Raw genomic sequence first — 19,821 nt, 5'->3', positions numbered from 1 at the left:
AAAAAGTTCAGGAATTGGTCCACTAAATAACAAATAACTGAAAACAAATGTGTTTACTCCTCATTCCTGTATTCAGCATGTATCTGGGAAGGAAATAAATCTGCTGTGCACCCCAGGGTAAAGTATATTAATCAACCAGTTATCTTGTTAAGGGAAAGTAAATGACTTGCTGTGCTGACTGAATACATTCAGTGCACAAACTTTGCAGTGCTGTTAACAATCCAATACTGACTGTCAGCCATCCAGAAGCTACTAGAAGAGTTAAAGTACTGGAGGAATGCAGCAGCAACAGCAGTGTAGCAATACATTCCTAAGCCCACATTACATAGTGTGGCCCAGAGCTAGCTGCAGATCTTTATTATTCAGGCATACCCTTTGGCAGGTATTTCTGCACTGAGGCAAAGGTGTTCTGCTCTTCCATCAGCAGCAAGATTTGGACAATCTACAGTATTCCATTTGGTGATTGGTTACTGTTTTGCATGATAGTTCCAACAACAAGAAGAAAACCCAACAAATAAAAGGCATTCCCCGTGGACAGGCTAGATATAATCTATTTTGGATCACTTACTTTCATTCTTACCGGAGTGTGAATGGTGCTGTCGTTGAGAAAGCACAGGGAAAGATGCAGCAGCACTAGGGCTGGTTTGGAGCAGTTGGAGGCAGGCAGTTACAGCCTCTGTGTTGTTACTTTTTTAAAAAAGAGACCTTAAAATTAGACACACAAGGGCACAAAAAAGGTGTAGATATAACCCTGTTCCTCCATTCTTCACTTGGAGACATCCAGACATGAGCTGCTGAGGGCATGGGAGTCATGAACCACCTGTAGGGAATGTAAGGTGAATGAGTCAGCCAGTCATTCTACCTCTATGCTCAGAGCTCAAGTCTCCCTGTGCTGCCTTAGCAGATATAGCTGGAATCTTAAACAAGGGATGGCACACTTGGGCACAGTGGTTGTCTTTACATGAATATTAAGATTTGCTGTCTGTCCTCTTCCTGAAATATTTTTTCTGTTTCTTTGAATTTTAAGAAGCAGGCAAGGGGAGCTGAAACAGGACTCCTTGAAGGATAACAAAAGGTCAACTCTAATTACAGTGAGTCTTGAGGAAAGCCATATATAAAAACATTAATGGTTTCTGAATTGCCATGCATTTCTTAGATATACTTTTATTTCTTAATAGGTTCCAAAGTGTAACAGGAGACCACTCTTTGCTCCCTGAGGTACTTGGCATATGCAGGGAAACACTGCTGTCCTGTCAGAAAGGTTTTACTGCCTTCTTAGACAGGTATTTGTAGGTTTAAGTGGTAACTTGACTTTGAGACAGCTGTTCAGAGGTAGCAATTCCAGAACACCAAAGGACTTTAAGTGCTCTCATCTTTCAGGGAATAATAAGGATCTAAGTCAAGCAAGCAATCCAAGAGATCTAGCTGCCTAACTTACAGGTAGGTATTTCTACAAGCAGCTCTGCAGTTTCTCTGACCCTTTGAGGTCATCTGTCAGATCAGGGTCTGCTGGGAATTCCCATCCCAAGACTCTACCTGCAGGAGCAGTTAATCATTCACAGCAGAGCTGTGATAATTCCCCTTTGATTCATTTGATATTTTAAATATCCAAAAGGGCTATTGAATAGCTGCAATACATGGTGTTATATTGATGTTAAAACACAGAGGGTTTAAGTCAAATAGTCTACATTTGAAGAGTTGACTTTTTTGGGGGGGTAGGCTGTGGGGGGTGGGGCTTGAAACCCTTTATATACTAATTATTAGCCAGTGAAAGGTTCCTCATTGTTTCCTATGTAGACTTACTGACTTAGTCTATTTAGATGCCTTGTTGGTAAAATTTGTATCAACCTCTGAATCCCCCCCAGGACACTTTTAAGACAACCTGCTACTATAATGTGAAACAAAGTTTTATTTAGAGCTCTCTTCAGCCCAACTGTCAAGCTGCAGGCACTGTGCAAATGGCTGGACTATTTCCATGCCATGTCAAGGGTAATTCTCACCTTCAAGGAACAGCTCACTTTTGTATACATACATGTGCATGTGTGTTCCTGTTCACATATGGAAGAACAGGGGATAATAAATGGTCATCTTCTGCAATATAAACACACTGATTAAATGAGGTACTTGGGTTAATGATTTTATGAACTCTTGTGTAATGTCAAAAGTAAAAAGGGAATTGCAGCTAGAGGTATCCATGCCATTTTCCTCTGACACTGTTATCCTGGTGTCCCAGAGTTCAGAAGTGGAAAGGAGAGGAAGATATGTTTGTTGGGAATAAAACACCCTGTTTTCTCACACATTTCCTAAGAAAGACACAATAGTACCAGTGCCTAGGATTAATAATAAAAATAATAAGTTCCAACTGCACTTTGGCTGGAAATGTTTGTATTTTGTTGTTCCTAGAAGATGGTAATAATGCAGAATCAGCTTTTACTGATAGGGAAAAAAGTCATGACCTTAGAAGATGCTCCAAGGTGTTTTTGCCTCTCTCATTAAGCTGTTTTGAAAATGCCAGTCAGTTTGGTGCAGTCTGCTCTGTGCAGATTTGCTCTTGAGAGTCACTGTTACTGTAGTCATTCGACAGGTTTAATTTAACTCCTTCTAAAGTGATACAAATTTCACCAAGGATGGGGCCATTATCCCAGCCTTTCCTTCAACTTGGTAGCAGCAATTGAACAACAAAACCCGTAGTCTCTCATGCAGTGTTATTGTTGTCACATAGTGAAAAGAGCTTCAGTGTCCTCTTTCAAACCTGAATTATTTAAGCCAATAAAAAAGCTCACATTGGACAGCTCAAGGAGGGTCTAGATGATGATGAAAATATAAGCTGTTCTTGGGAACTGAATACTTGCAAAGGTGTTTGCTGATGGATGTGGAATAGACAAGAAAGAGCAGGAGCTTTTGAAAAGTGTTTATTGAAAAAGATTATGCTGTGCATTTCTCACAGTGCTGGAGGCAACTTTCTGCTGTTATAAAATTTGTGAAGGTTACCATATGCTATTTTCTTCTACATCTCATAAAACTTTTAATCATAGGTGTCCTGACCCAACAGCTACTGTATTAGGCTTATATACACACAAATAAATGTGCAGCTTATACAGGTAAAATGATTATGATTAGATGTGCATGGCTATGTATGTATTTAATCCAGATTTCAGTGTCACACCCCGTAAGGATGCTCTGCTGCTGGTGCATGGCATTGCAAACAAGATGGCTCTGCAGTTCAATATAGTGCTGAAATTTTGGTTATCACACCAATAAGTAAGAGAACCTCTCTGTGGCACCCTCACTGACTTGCTTTCCTCACCAAAGTCATGATGAACTGTATTGTACTTACACATTTACTGTGTTGCTTTCTCTGTGGTACCCTGAATGGCTTGTTTTCCTCACCAAAGTCACAGAATCACAGAATCACCAAGGTTGGAAGAGACCTCAAAGATCATCAAGTCCAATCTGTCACCACAGACCTCATGACTAAACCATGACACCAAGTGTCATGTCCAACCCCCTCTTGAACACCTCCAGGGATGGTGACTCCACCACCTCCCTGGGCAGCCTATTTGGTGTTGCTTTCTCCACCTTGCTGATTGCAGTAAGGATTTTTAGCTAGGTTAAGTGTTTTTAGGTCTTCCACCACACACTACATACACTTTTGCTCTCCATCTGTATCATCTTTATCTTGGGTTTTTTCCTAGACTCAGACATGGAGACAGGTGCTAACAGAAATGGAATTTATTCTGAGTCAAAGGCTTTGGGACTTTCTGTGTTTTGGGTGTTTTCAGTGTTGCTTGGTTTTTGTTTGGTTGGATTTTGTTTGTTTTGTTTTTAGATCATTTTCATGCTAGAAAGCTTTTGTTGCACAATAGGGTTTTTGAATTTCTAGTGGAGAAGGTCGTTGATGTTGCTGCTATGCCAGGTGAATTTGTTAAATTATCTACTTGAGAAGGCAAGCTGATAAAAATGAGGGAGCTGGGACTTCATGGCCTGTTTCTGCTGGGGATATATCTAAATTAAACAATATCACAGCATCACCAAGGTTAGAAGAGACCACAAAGATCATCGAGTCCAACCTGTCACCACAGACCTCATGACTAGACCATGGCACCAAGTGCCACATCCAATCCCTTCTTGAACACCTCCAGGGACGGTGACTTCACCACCTCCCTGGGCAGAACATTCCAATGGTGAACGACTCTCTCATTGAAGAACTTTCTCCTCAACTTGAGCCTAAACTTCCCCTGGTGCAGCTTGAGACTGTGTCCTCTCATTCTGGTGCTAGTTGCCTGAGAGAAGACACCAACTCCCTCTTGGATACAACCCCCCTTCAGGTAGTTGTAGACAGCAATGAGGTCTCCCCTGAGCCTCCTCCTCTCCAGGCTAAACAATCCCAGCTCCCTCATTCTCTCCTCACAGGGCTTGTGCTCAAGACCTCTCACCAGCCTTGTTGCCCTTCTCTGGAAACGTATGACTCAGAATGATACCCAGGGCTAACTAAGAAGATGGATCATTTCAGGAGTTTCCTGGTGTCATGATGAGAGAGATGACATAAAATTGAGTCATATCTTTAGAGCTAATACCGGGTGCAGTGGTCTAACCCAACACTGGCAGCTGCCTCCCCATCCCTTGACAAAGTAGCTAAATGCTTTGGTATTGCTTTGGAGGTGCCATGGTTTAGTTTATGTGGGTTGGATTGGTTGATGGGTTGGACACGATGATCTTGAAGGTCTCTTCCAACCTGGTTGTTTGATTATTATTACTATTATTATTATTATCATTATTATATGTTGCTGATTGTCCCCATGGCAAGCAAAACTCTTCAAACTGGGCTGTGCTGGTCAGCAGCAATAGCTTCTTTTGAAGTAGGATTGTTCTGGCAAAATTCACTCTTGCTTTGGGCTGTGGCAGCTACTGACCACTGGGTCCTGAGGAATAAATTAAAATTTGCAGAAGAAAATGATTTTTTTCTCAGTTCACTGTAGAATAAGCAGGCCAGGATACCTCCAAATTCTGGCTGAGACAGCAGCTAGTTAAATTTGGAGGAAAGCACTACTCACCTCTTGCCTTTCCCCACATCTGAATTAACGGGTGAGAGACTTAGGGATGCAGAAACTTATTGCTATGGCCGAGGCTAAAGGCAGATCTGTGGGCCCCTCTGAGCTCCCCTGGAAAACAAATCTAAGACAGCAAGAGCTGTTCTAAAAATAATGGGAAGGTTTATTTACACAATTTTTACAGCAGGTATTCACAAAGGTGCTGAAATTCTCTTTGGAATGCCTGAAATTTGACTGTAACCCTTAATCTGAGTCTCCCAGTATGCCCTACATACACAAAATGAATGTGCCCTCATCTCTCTGCAGTGAAGCTGGTTGACATTATGGGCTCAGTCCTACACCTGCTGAATTCCATGGGAATTTTGCCATGGGAAGGATCACATAAAAAAGCTTTGGTACTGACCTAGACCTGATCTGAAGACATGGGCATTACTCTTAACCTATGAAGGCTTAATAGCTCAGAGCTGCAGAGAGATCTGATGGATCATCCTTCACCTCCTCATGAAGAAGAGTGGAGTCTCACAGCATGGTTGTAACTTGTAAGGTCCTTTCATTTCAGGAGCATCTAACTCTGGCAAGATGTATGTTGTGATTGCTACCTGGCACAAGGATGGAGGGCAGTGTGAGGGCACGCAGTGTGGGGCAAGCCAAAGAAATGCATCTTGCACATGCAATCAGGATTGACCTATTCCTGCCCATTGGGTGCAGGATTTTAGATAGCTTTTTCTCCAGCATCACCTGCACAGCCACCAACAGAAAGAAATGTTTACAGACATCTATTTTGGACAAAACAGTGTTAACTGACTTCCAATAGGCAGCAAACAGATCAGCTTAACTTCTTGGTGTTGCATGACTGCTACACTGCTGGTCATTGTTGCTGGTTTAGGATTTTCTTTTCAGTGTCAGGATACCTGATCTCAATCCAGCCCCATTGGATTCTCAGATATTTTAAGCAATGTGTGTGCATTTTGCTTGTTTCCAAAACAAAACAGCAACATAGATCTGTCTTCCATTGGGTACAACACACACATCAAACAGCCCTACAGGTCTTTTTACATGTTCTGTGCTGTATCTGATGGTCAGACTGACTGGAGAGCGACCAGGCAGAAAGGGACCTGGGAGTACTGATGGTAGTAGGCTGAACATGAGCCAGCAGTGTGCCCAGGTGGCCAAGAAGGCCAATGGCATCCTGGCCTGTATCAGGAATAGTGTGGCCAGCAGGAGCAGGGAGGTCATTCTGCCCTGTACTCAGTGCAGGTTGGGCCACACCTTGAGTCCTGTGTCCAGTTCTGGGCCCCTCAGTTTAGGAAAGATGTTGACTTGTTGGAATGTGTCCAGGGAAGGGCAACAAAGCTGGTGAGGGGTTTGGAGCACAAGCCCTATAAGGAGAGGCTGGGGGAGCTGGGGTTGCTTAGCTTGAAGAAGAGGAGGCTCAGGGGAGACCTTATTGCTGTCTACAACTCCCTGAAGGGAGGTTGTAGCCAGGTGGTGGTTGGTCTCTTCTCCCTGGCACCCAGCAGCAGAACAAGAGGACACAGTCTCAGGCTGCACCAGGGGAGGTTTAAGCTGAATGTTAAGGAGAAGTTCTTCACAGAATGAGAGATTGGCCATTGGAACAGGCTGCCCAGGGAGGTGGTGGAGTCCCCATCACTGGAAGTGTTTAGGAAGAGACTGGATGGGGCACTTGGTGCCATGGTTTAGTTGATTAGATGGTGTTGGATGATAGGTTGGACTCAATGACCTCAAAGGTCACTTCCAACCTGGTCTATTCTATTTATAAGATATCTGTATGTAATATGCACTGCACAGCTTGTCTGTTCTTTGAATGAATATGAGTATTGTAGAAGCCAAAATCTTTCTTTATAAATTTGTGTGGTTTCCCCCCCCAGCCACTCCTGGTTTCTTATGTGTAGAGATAAAAACACCAAGCACCTGCAGTGGATATTGGATAGTAGCATCACATGCATCTTGTGACTGACTTAGATTTACTCTGGTGGGTGCTGTGTTAAAATTAATTGATTTTTTTTAAAATTAGTTGATTTTTTGCATGCTGGGGTGAGCTGTCAAAAATGATGCAAATGCCAACCTGTGAATGCAGACTTCTGCTGCTGAGGAAAGAACTGCACAGGTTTTTCTTTTAACATTTTGCTGACATATGGTGCTTCTAACCCAGTGACAAATTAATTGACTAGATGTAAAAGAGATGGACAGCACTTAGCAAGGAAGGACAGGATATGCATTACAAGACAGCTGGTTCTGCCTCAGTTGTGTTATGCAGACAATATGCATTGGACAGCTAACGAGTCTCTGTTGCATAAGATAGATTCTCCTTATAACAGAATTGCACGCTTTGTCTCTAAATGGGGTTATTATACACACCATTGCACAATGTTTGAAGAGCCTGGCAGGCCCTTCTAGAGGGTTAGAAGAGAAATAAATTGGAAAACAATTGCACATAAGACCTTCAATCCATCAAGTGCTCCATATTTATCCAAATTACCATTACGCTCCTCCAAAATACGGATCTGTGATACGTTCAGGGGTGGAATGTTAATACTGACCAGCCAGATTTGGACAAGGCAGATTCTTCTTTTGCTGTTGTTTTTAACTTGTGGTTAAATCTTGCTTCCTCAGAATAAAAAAAAAGGTGGTAGTGGAAAGCACTTGTAGTGAAATAGGATCTCTGTGTAGAATGAATTCTGTGTAATATTTGCCATTATGCAACTTCAGTCTGAGTCTCAGAAGGTTTGGATTTTTCCAGAGAGAAACTGTGAACAACTTCATTTATGAGGAACTATTTGTCAGTAATACTCAGAGTTTAAGGGCAGCGCTTGCAGAAGTAATTTATGATTTGAAGTGCTTCCATTGTTTGGGTCCCAACTTGACAACATTATGGAGTATGGTTTTCAGAAAATGCTGATGTCTAAAAACCCTTGGAGATAGACACTCAAAATTTTACAAGCAAATTTGGAATGTCCTACCTCAACCTCTGAGCAAGGCTAAATGTAGCAATTATAGGTGATGCAATGACATAGTTGCCCACATGACAGAAGAGTTCTGTGGTAAGAGTTGTAGACAGAGTTTATATAAGCAGACAGGAAAAAAGGGTTTTGTCAGAGACAGTGTAAGTAGTCACCCATCCTACCCCTGCTTGGCATTTTTGCCTTCTTCAGTTGTATCTTTTGACTGCTAATCTGACTTCCAGTCAAATGACCTTCCTTTTTAATTCCAGCTCTCTAGGTACCAGAAAAGGTTGGCATGTTGCTAAGTAATGTTAATTATTAATAATAAAAATAGTCTGACAGGGTAGATACTGAAAATGCTGCTGTGTGCAAAGCTAGGAGGGTGGCTTTGCTTAGAGCTTTATTCCTCAGACTGAAAACCAGTACATCTCAAAGCACACCTGCAAGCATCATTTCAGTACAAAAAGCTGCAAGCAGGTCCTGGAGTGGTTTCTGTTTGGGTATGGATATATTAAATTCCCACAGGTATACCTCTCCAGCTTGAAGGAAGAACAGACACATGACAAATAAAGATTACTTGGTAGTAATTGTGTTAGTCATAGTTGTTGCTGTTCATAGTTTCTTTTCCTTTCCCAGGGCTTCTGCAATTAAACTGAAAGGTTATGTATATGTGTGTCTGTATATCTACTTTGCAGGATTTACTTTGAAAGAATAGAAAGTTCTGCTCTGACATTTTCATATCTTGCTTACATCCTGTTGGGTGAAGCTGTGATCCTTCATATAAGGCAATGTGGCTTGTAAGAAAGACTGCAATAAGCACAGATATTAGTCATTAATTTCCCACCCCTGGATACTCTTTCAGTGGCTGTTTCACATTCTCTGTGGCAGAGCATGTTCCCAGATGACAGTGTGTGAGTATTTAATTTGTGGTTCAGAGTAGTTGGCTGTTTCTCCTAATGAGCTCTCCCACTGCTATCACAACAACTTTAAATACCTTATGGCCAGTGAGGGAAGACTGACACACAGGCAGATTTGTTTCTGCAAATATCTTCCTGAGTTGAGTTGCATTTTTGAGTGAGGTTGATTTCATTACAGGTTGTAATAGTTTTGTAAGGGCTCTTCCTCTTGTCTGTTTCTTAGGAAAAGGAGAAGCTGTATGTGGAATTGAAGCGCATCCTGGCCCGGCAGCCTGGGCCTGAAGCCGCAGAACAGTTGCAGCTCTACCGGCGCACTCTCCGAGAGAAAACTAAACAGCTCAAGGTAAGAGATGCCCTCTGTCCCTGCATGAGGGGCTGCCAGGCTTGCAGAATGACACCACTAGTGATCCTGGGGAGCAAGGCTTCAGGAAAATTTTCAATGTGCGGTGTGCATGCCTTAATATATCAGATCAGGAAAATAAAGTTAATATCGCATCTCTCAAATGGAGAAACAACAGCAATAGAAGAAAGAACTTTTTGTCATGTTATTCAAGTTTCTTTCTTTAAAATAGAGGAAATGCCTTGGTATATGAACATGAAGCACAATGCTGTAAATGCTTTTTTGTGCGTAGGCATTCTGGGCCACTATCAGTTTCCATTAAGCTTATTCTCTTTCCCTTTTCTTCCATTGTTAAGATCTTTAAGAAGCAAATTGAAGCTGTTTCATATTCTTTTTAACAAATCAGTGTGAATATATTGAGAATCCAGTCTTAAAGTGTAATTTCTTCTGCAACATGTACACATGTGCAGACCTGCAACTTTTGTAGAGATGACAGGAGTCACCTGTCCCAACCCCTTGTCACTAGAAGGGAAGATTTCTTGGTTCTAAAGGAACTTTGTGAGAAACTTTGAAAGCATGATACTAAAAAGGGATTATTTGATAGAATAAATTGGTCTTCCCTTGTTCTTGCCTGCATAAAGTATCAGTCTCCCCAGGAGTTCATCTACTTCTATAGCATCTCTCCCTGTTGAAGTCATCATCTCCTGTTCACTGCATCATAATCACGTCTATACTAACCATGAGGAAAAAAATATGCAGGAGCAGATGGGCCCTTAGGAAACAAAGAGGCTGTTATGCAAATCTTAGCTTTCCATGGAGAAGAAAAACAATGCAGAAAATGTAAAATAGAAGCCAAAGTTTAGCTACACTGAATGCGATTTGAAGTTTCCCATACGGTTGCCATTTGTCGTTAATGCAGTCGATTGCTACTGTGTGTTTCAGGCACAGTGTGCTGTGGTGCACTGGTGTGCCTGCCGTTTTGTGGTGCCAGGTCAAGCTAATCTCCTTCTTAAGGAAGGAAAACACACTATGCATGTTCTTACTTGCTTTAAAGTTTGGTGATTCACCTGAAAGCAGCGTTGGATGAACATTTAGACTGTCTGGTACTACTTTGCCTGTGTGGATTGCATTGCTTCAGATAACAAATCACAGAATCACAGAATGTTAGGGGCTGGAAGGGACCTCAAGAGATCATCCAGTCCAACCCCCCTGCCAGAGCAAGATCACCTAGAGCAGATCACACAGGAATATATCCAGGCAGGTCTTGAACATCTCCTGAGAGGGAGACTCCACAACCTCCCTGGGGAACCTGGTCCAGTGCTCTGTCACCCTCACAGTGAAATAATTCTTTCTCCTGTTTCCATGGAACTTCCTACATCTCAACTTCCACCCATTGCCCCTTGTGCTGTCATTGGGCATCGCCAAGCAGAGCCTGGCTCCATCCTCTTGGCACTCACCCTTTACATCTTCATAAACATGAATGAGGTCACCCCTCAGTCTCCTGTTCTCCAAGCTAAAGAGCCTCAGCTCCCTCAGTCTGTCCTATAAGGAAGATGTTCCACTCCCTTAAAAATTTTCATGGCTCTGCACTGGACTCTTCCAAGCAGCTCCCTGAGGTCCTTTTTGAACTGAGAGACCCAGAACTGGACACAATACTCCAGATGTGGAAGAGCCCCAGCTCCCTCTTTAATTCTCACCAGTCCTTACAGATACCAAATGCTGCCATCTCTCTCAGTCAGGGCCACAGTAAAGCAGGCAGGTGTGAGCTGAGGTTGCTGCAGGCACACAGCACCCCGGGCAGCACGGTCCTCACCACTTGGCCAGCATGGCCACTGCACGGTGGTGTAGGAGCCGAACAGTGCTCGGTGAGGAAGTGAATCTTGTAGCATAAATCCCATTATTATTAAAGAAATCCTTGCCTTTTTTGTTTTTAAGAGCTTCATTTTGAGTTTTCACCCAGATTTGTGTCCCAGAATATTAAGAGCTAATGTGTGTATTAGTACCTTTCCCATAACAGTTGAAGCATATTTTACATGTTTCATTGTGATTAAATGGCATAGTCTTAATTTAGTAAATTGTCTTTAGGTGAGCAGGGGTGATCAAATGAAACACCATGATAGAAAATGAGATGTGATGGAAAATAGTGATGTCCTACATCATCAAAGGTGAAAGGAAAAAGTGCTGGGAAAAGTACTAACTTATGTGTAAGTGAAACTAATATCTCCTGTTCCTGATTTTTGCCTTTTATTTGTTAGGTTTTGTCCTCAGAGCTGAATATGTATGAATCACAGAGCCAAGAATACAAACACGAAATTGAAAGACTTGCCAACGAGCTTCAGAATGTGAAGAAGAAATATCTGTCTCAGAAACGCAAGGAACAACAGGCCAAGTAATGGAAAATAACAGTTCTGTCTATGTAAATTTCTGCATACGCTAGGGGTCTTTTGATGCTACTTCATGCTTTTGATCAGAAGGTGGCCAAGTTTTGCTAGGGTGATATAATATTGTTGCCTTGTTTTCCTGATATTTTCCATCATATTATTTCAGTTTAGTCAAGATTTAATGTGATCTATGGCCAGGACAAGAATATCCAGCAGAGATGTTGCTAACATGTTCTGCAGACCAGTTAAATTATTTATGCCAATGAGAGAGTGCCCAGAGGACATAGATTAAAGTCTGTTCTCTTACACTGAATCATAGAATAGTTTGGGTGAGAAGGGACCTTTAAAGGTCACCTAGTCCAACATTCCCTGCAAGGAACAGGAGCATCTTCAACTAGATCACATTACTCAGAGCCCCATCCAGCCTGATTTGAATGTTTTCAGGGATGGGACTTCTGCTACTTCGTTGAGAACCCTGTGCCAGTGTTTCACCACCCTCATTGTCAAAAATGTCTTCCTTATATCTAGTCTAAATCTAGCAGCTTTCAGATGAATAGAATAGAATAGAATAGATTAGAATAGAATAGAATAGAATAGATCAGGTTGGAAGAGACCTTCAAGATCATCGTGTCCAACCCATCAACCAATCCAACCCACCTAAACAACTAACCCATGGCACCAAGCACCCCATCAGGTCTCCTCCTGACCACCTCCAATGACGGTGACTCCACCACCTCCCCAGGCAGCCCATTCCAATGGGCAATCACTCTCTCTATATAGAACTTCTTCCTAACATCCAACCTAAACCTCCCCTGGTGCAGCCTGAGACTGTGTCCTCTTGTTCTGCTACTGGCTGCCTGGGAGAAGAGACCAACCTCTGCCTGTCTACAACCTCCCTTCAGGTAAACCATTACACCTTGTCCTGACACAACAGGCCCTGCCAATATGTTTGTCCTTCTTATAAGGCCACTAGAAGGTCTCCCTGGAGCCCTCTCCACGCTCAACAATCCCCATATGTTCTGCCTTTTTTTTCCTGGGAGAGGTGTTCCAGCTCTCTGATCATTTTTGTGGCCCTCCTCTGGACCTGCTCCAATAGGTCAATGTCTTTCCTGTGCTGAGGACTTCAGCACAGGACACATCAGTCCTTCTGGGCTTCAAGCACACACTGTCAGCTTGTGTCCAGCTTTTCCTTCACCAGTAGCCCCAAGTCCTTCTCTGCAGGGCTGCTCTCAATCTCTTCATGCTCTGGCCTGTACTGATATCAGGGGTTGCCCTGACTCAGGTGCAGGACCCTATACTTGGCCTTGTTGAATCTCCCAAAGTTCACACAGGTCCACTTTTCAAGCTTGTCCATGTCCCTCTGGCTGGCATCCCATCCATCTGGTGCATTAAGTTCACCACCCATCTTGATGTTGTTTGCAAAGTTGCTGAGGCTGCACTTGATCACATTGTCTGTGGCACTGACAAAGCACTGCTCTCAAATTTAGAGAGAGGGGTGTTGTGGGGTACTATGTTAAAGGCCTTAAAGAAGTCCAGATAGATGGCAGCCATAGCTCTTCCCTTGTCCACTCATGTTGCCATTCCATGTAAGGGCACTAGGTTTGTCAGGCAAGACTGGCCCTTGGTGAAGCCATGCTGGCTGTCTTGAATTGCATCCCTGTCCTTCATGTACCATAACATGGCTTCTAGGAGGATCTGTTTGTGGTGACAGGTTGGACTCGATGATCTTTGAGGTCTCTTCCAACCTTGGTGATACTGTGATCTGTTCCATGATCTTCCCAGGCATGGAGTTGAGGCTGAGAGGTTAGCAGAGCCTAGGGTCCTTTTTCAAAAGTGAGTGCCACGTTTCTCTTTCTCCAGTCACCAAGGGCTGTGCCTGATTTCCATGACTTGTCAAATATCATGAGATATCTTCAAGCATTATGAGGACTTTGGTGTGTTTTTCAAGTTATAATGAAGCAACATATGATATGGGGAACAATCTTTCTTCAGGTGGCAACTGCATGGTCCTGGTGTGGGAACAATGGCATTTTAAGATATTACTCAATGATGTGGTAGTTGGGACTGATGACTATCCCCTTCAGCTAGCAGGTAGCATTGCTGATGGCTGCAAGGAAGAGTATTCACCATTTGATTCTTGTTCCCTTCCTATATCTAGATGGAGGGAAGTGATCAAGGCTCAGAGTCTGGCTTCATCAGATGTCTTACTTTTTAGATAGTAGAGCCTATGAATTTTCCTGTAGGTAGTTGTCATGTGTCCTTAACCAGTAGCAGTTTGATTACACCTCCCCGCTACTCTCAGTCCACAGCTGAGTGCTCATCTTCTCCTCTTGATGAAAGAAAATGCCCAATTTCTAGCCCATTAAAGTGGCCTAATTTGCAGTGTCAGAGAGGTAAAACCATTCTCATAATGAATCTCCAAGCTGGAACACCAAAACTATTAGTCACTTCTGAAAATGTCGTTATTGGACTTTAAAAAGAAGTTTCTTTGCTTTCTGCAGTCAGATGACATGTTACCAAGCTTTTCTGTGTATGCCTTTTGTCTTTCCACCCCTTTCCATCTTCAGCCTGTCCCTTTCTCACACACTAAAGCCAACAGTTCTCTACATTGCTGAATATAATTCAAGGCTGCCTGTATCTATTTCTTTCTTAAGCATATTTCATCCAGAAAACACTTTTGATGACTAAATTAGCAAAATAGTCAGTGATAAACAGTGATTTTTGTCCATCTGCAAATTGCATAATGTTACCTTAATGTTTGGAATTAGCAACAATTGTGCAGTGCTAATGGCCTTCCTGGAGCTTTAGGATCAATATGTGAGGCTGCCATAATGCCTGATAATCCATTTCCAGCAGCTGAGTATTCTCTTCACAATAGTTTTAATGTTTCCATTTTGGACCCTGGCATCATGTTTCTTTCTGTTCATCAGATGAGAAGAAATTCACCCATAGTTTGTTGTTACATCATACCTAGAATTAATCCCTGTCATAACTACTGAAAAAAACCCACACTTATTAGGTGCATAATTGCTTTAAAGTAAGCCTAAAATAATTGTATGAGGTGCTGGTGACTGTTAATCACACACAGTGAATGGAATTTTCTTTTGCAGGTCAGTTAGTGCTGAACTCATTGCACTGTTTATAGGTTCAGGATAGATATCTGCCATTAGTGCAGCTTGTCAGGTCATTGTACTTGTGGACAGGTATGGCTGTAGTCTGATGAGCATGGCATCTGTGTAGTCTGATGAGCATGACATCTGTGTTTTGGAAGTACATCCGGATGCTGTTAGTGGTTCTTCTGCAGAATGACAGCATCTCATTGCTCCAACTTCAGGCTCAGAACCTACCAACACTGTGCTGTCCTCAGCCCTGACTTGTACTTCTCTTGTCTTTGTGGCAGCTGAGAGATGGCCAGGTGCGCTGGCCAGGTGCTGGGCTCTCCTTTCTACCTAATTGTTTTGTTCCCCCGTCAAGCCTGTTGGAATACATCCTGCTTTGAAGGATGTGTGCACCCCAATATATATGGGTGCTGGATAACTGTGATTTCTGAAATCCCTGTGATTTCTGTTGGCCAGCAGCAGTGCAAAGGAAACGGCCTTGCTGTGCTGCCCTCCTTCAAACTGCCAGTTGTGTGTGATGTGTCTTTTCCATTCTGCAACAGGGAGAGTTGTTGTGCAGCCAGGTTCTTCCCCAGGGAGTCTTTCACCCCGACATACATGTTGGTCCTGCCTCAGACTGAGCTGGACAGGTACTGCCTGGTGTGCAGGTGCTACCCAATGAGCTACAGCCATTTGACTCTACAATCTCATGACTCTTCAATCTCAGGTTGATCTAAATCCCAGCTGACACAAACCTTGATCTCTATCATGCTGGCTAATGTTAACATCATGTCTGAAACAAATGTGGCTGGTTTTGCTAATACAAAGAGGATCCTGTCAGGACAATAGCATTAATAGCATTATTGACTGCCCTCGTATGAAAGAGAGTTAATACTCTCAGATAACCTCACACAAAGGTATCATCTAAAGCTTTTATTGATTTGCTCAAGACAGTTCTGGTTTGTAATTTAAAGCCTTGATACTGAACTAATGCAGCTTTCTATAAGATGCTGAAGGAATATAATGAGTGACAACAGGAATTTAGCTTTGTTTTGTGTTCAAGCTGAAAATCCAATGTTTAAAATCTGGTTGTGAATTTGAAATCCTCTTTTTCTGCTCTGAGTGTTATCTTTCCCAGATATCCTGGGTTTTTCTTTTTGTTAGCCATCCTATTCTCTTCTTTTGCTTCTTTCACTTTTTCTGCTTCACTGCTTTTCCTAATTGCTTCTAACTCTAGGGCTCCAGGTTGATCTTGGTCAGTATCAATGAGAAAGTATGAAGCTTAAGTCTACACCAGAGACCCAGTCCTGCAGTCCTGCATAAAAAACTGCACCGAGGGATGTCAGTAGTAAATTGTGAGCTTTTGCACGTGGCTGCTTGCACATTAATTCTGCATAATATATTACAGCATTCAGCTGCATAGAATATTCCATCCTGATGAGCACATCTGTTGATTGTCTCAGTGGGAGCATGAAGAGAGAATGAGCATAGATTCTGCATCATTTTCTCTCCCCAAAGTTGGAGGCCCAATAGTGAGATCGGATGAGCCATCTAAATGTGGAATGTTATTTTATAGTGAGCTGGCACTTCTAGTAGTGTTACATCAGTACAATTAAAAGCAGTTCTAAGTGGTTTTCATGGTTAATCTGTGCCATCTTTTGCCTCTTCTCCCATCTCCATGTGGGTTAATTTTGGAAAAGGAAGCATAACTAGTCATCCTACAGGGTTTCTCTGAGCTTTCTCTTCTTCTGACACTGTTATTTGGGGACAAAGAGAAAAATAATAATTCCAGGAAGTGTTTTCCCTTACTGGGGTCTAAGAAAGGGTGCTAATGTGACAAGACTAGATTTTGCAAAAGTGTGGTTGCACTCAGGTTTGTGTCTCAGTCTTGATGCCAGTAAAATGAAAGTAATAGTACTGACTGTCTTTGTAAAGCCTTGAGACCTCTACTGTTACAGTAAACTAGTACTTCATAAAGCTCCACTTGATTCATTTTAAATGTGTGAGGACCTCTCTCTGAAACCTCCAGTTACATCACAGTGAGTCTGAAATCCTGCCCTTTGTATTTTGTTCTGCTGTGCTCAACTCCCCAACCTCATAAGAGTGGAACCAGCTAATCCTTGTTCCTTCCCTTAAGGCCCTCAAATTCAAGCCCTCCTGGATCCTCAGATGGAGCAACTCGCGGGGGTTATCAGTGCACCCACAGCACACTGTTGGTTTTCTGCAAAAAAAAACCACAGGCAGTGCAATTAGCACTAGAACTTTGTTAAAATGTGAAGACAGATAACATTATTTTTCATTAAAATTCAACAAAGAAAGAAACATCTCCCTTTGATGAACGTGGCTGTTTGAAAATAGGCATATGCTTGCTAGAGTGGGATGGTGATTAGGAATGTGAAGTCATGGAGCCTTATGTACAAGCTTGCTCTAATGAGGTGTTCTAACCATTTTGTGGTTAGAACGAAGCAAGCTCATTTGTTTCTAATTTTTAATAATTCCAAACCCCATCAGTGGGCTTGTAATTAGATCCAAACAGACAGCTAGTCTTGGCAGTTTAAACCTAACAGGCTTTAATCAACAATTTTTTAATGATGTCTCAATACGTGGTTGCATCAAAGAAACTTTGGAGGACACATGTTTCCTTAGTTGGTAAGCATTGCTGGGCTGCAGAATGAAACATGTATTTTCCTTTTCTTTCTTTCTCTTTACAGGGAGAAGGAGCAGTTCATGACTGACATAAAACCTCAGTTTCCACACCACAAGTCTGATGTTCCTTGCTTCGTTGGAGGGGGCTTTGCTCTCAGCAGACCTCTGCCCAAAGTTACAGCTTAGGAATGGATTTATCTCTTTGTTCCCATTCCCAGTTTCTCGATAAAAATCTGTTTGTGCTGGATTGTTTGAGTAAGCAGCATTTTAAAAGAAATTCAGAATCAACTTTCTCTCTAAAATCACTATTGCCTTCAGGAGAAAGTACTTTATAGTGGAAATAATAACAGTTTTGGTTTACAAACTCTGGACCGAGTCTGCCGATATGATACCAGCAGAAGCTTGCACAGTAACCCAATAGTGGACATCAAGCAGATACTTCTTCTTAAATACTGTATCTCTGTTTAGCACCACAAGTTGCCTTAATATGTAGTTATTTCCCCTTTATCTGCTTCTATTGTAAGCACTCCTTCCATTTATCTTCTGGCTCAAAGAACCTGAAAGCGATGAGAAAACAGAAGAAAAATTAATAAGCTGATGTTTCAAACCCTACTGAGCAAATGCAGAATTAACAAGCCTTTATTTAGATGTACACATGTAGCAGTTCTTTGTGCAGGTAATATGTAAGAGGGTTTGTGCAGTGTTTCCTGCAGTTGTTAGTAAGATCAAGGAGGTTTGTGGCCGCAATATGCATTATTAAAAATGTGATCCTGTTTACTCTGATCGACACCAAGTGACATAATTATGTCTGTTCAACTGGAGAGACTGTACACACTGACTGGGACGTGCTGTTCTCCCACATAAATCCTTCCAAGCAATTCAGACTTGGACTCAAAACATGGCAAACTTTACTCTTTAATTTCTAGACACTTGGGCTTTTTTTTTGTAACTTTCAGAAGTTGTTTTTGTAATACAGCAGGAGCCCTCCAACCTTTTCAGCCAAAAGAGATTTAATTACCATTCATTAACAAGCGAAATAACAAAGTCACGGCATGAGGTGCTGGAAGTATAGAAAACTTCCAAGCTTTAAAATAAAATGTTTTGAAACTGATTTGTACATGGAAGCTTTTCCCCAGCCTGGGGGATAAAAATACTTGTCCAAAGAGATATGCTGATAAATATTTCACATGCACAAAAAACCCTTTGCAAAGGTTTTGTTCTTTTCTTTGGTGGAATACACAATTAAATATTAAAGCTCCTGTGGGAAACTTTTAATGGAAGTGTTTAATTCAAAGGAATCAAGTTAAATATGACAGGGATCTACTTTGCTTTTACACTGGGGACCAGAACACTTAGTCATCAGATCCATTGTGTTTTTCTTTTGTTCCCAAAATAACTATTACTGCTTTTCCACTGTCAAGTGAAGAAATTGTACATTATGATAAAGTTATAATTTTAGGGCAGTTGTGCTGTCTAAACTGTGTCTTTTGTGTACCTGACATGTCCTTATAGCTAGAATAATTGACAGTAAATGACATAGGCACTTGAGTTTGGTGGGTCCCAGGCAGGTTTTACTCGAGCTTTTAAAAGCTGGTATTTGCTAAGGTCCTGAGTATCCAACCTGGAGCTGGACTCTGCTATGCTTACTGATGCTGAGAAGTAATTGGTTCTGAAATAAATCATCAAAGCCACGTTTATTAATTCACATGAATGAGAGAGACACAACTAGACTCCTACAATACCATCACATTGTAGAGAAGCAATTTATTTGTTACACTCTGTGCTGTACTGTGTAACCTCTAATTTACCCAGGGTAGTTCATGCCTCTGTGCATCTTTCCCTCTCTGTTATCAGGGTTTAGGAGACAAGGTGTTACAGTAGTCAGGGAAAAGTAAGGGGAGCCAAGCAAATGGAATCTGTTTCCTAATTGCATAGATTTTTATGAATACAGTAAAGAAAACAGATTTCCCCCCCCCCCCCCCCCCCTTTGGATTTCCTTGTTAGTATCTTTGATTGCAGTGATTGGGTAAAAAACTCCATTCTTAATGATTCTTGACCTGAGATTCTTTTCTGGTCTCTAAAACAAGTGGGTATTTGTCTAATGACTTCCAAAGGTGAATTCACTTATGTCTAAAAAGTGATTAGTCTTCTAGATTAAAAAAACCCATAAGAGTGCAAAAGATTTGTGGTTTTCTCATACATGTTCCTCCAGTCTGAAGACCTGGGACTTAAATACAGTGAGTTCCACCTACAAATACAAATAGGAGCTTTTGATGTGTTTGCCCTCCATTTCAAGCATCCAGATGTGAATGTGTTGGCTACTGTCCCCAGTTTTATTGCATTATTTACTTAGGACCAGGGAACCTAAATTCACAGGTTAATTTGGAAAAAGAAGACAAAAATAAGGGCAAGAAAATCTAGTCAT

The 19,821-nt window shown here is 41.9% G+C and overlaps 1 protein-coding gene across 2 annotated transcripts in view; it reads left to right on the top strand.

Moving 5' to 3' along the window:
* Positions 1–18,822, top strand: part of CFAP58 (cilia and flagella associated protein 58) — a 72,012-nt gene extending 53,190 nt beyond the window's left edge. For both annotated transcript variants that reach the window (XM_068139215.1, XM_068139214.1), the window contains 3 exons: positions 9,155–9,274; positions 11,527–11,660; positions 17,462–18,822. In XM_068139215.1, coding sequence (XP_067995316.1) covers positions 9,155–9,274; positions 11,527–11,660; positions 17,462–17,582 — 375 coding nt within the window. In that variant the 3' untranslated portion in view covers positions 17,583–18,822. The remainder of the gene's footprint in view (positions 1–9,154; positions 9,275–11,526; positions 11,661–17,461) is intronic.
* Positions 18,823–19,821: the final 999 nt, after the last annotated feature.

This window comes from Melanerpes formicivorus, unplaced genomic scaffold, assembly GCF_026170545.1.
Source record: "Melanerpes formicivorus ecotype bairdi unplaced genomic scaffold, bMelFor1.0.p_v2 SCAF_6, whole genome shotgun sequence".
Lineage (NCBI taxonomy): Eukaryota > Metazoa > Chordata > Aves > Piciformes > Picidae > Melanerpes > Melanerpes formicivorus.
Note: the sequence above shows the minus strand (reverse complement) of the source record. Positions and strands in the feature narration are given on the sequence as shown.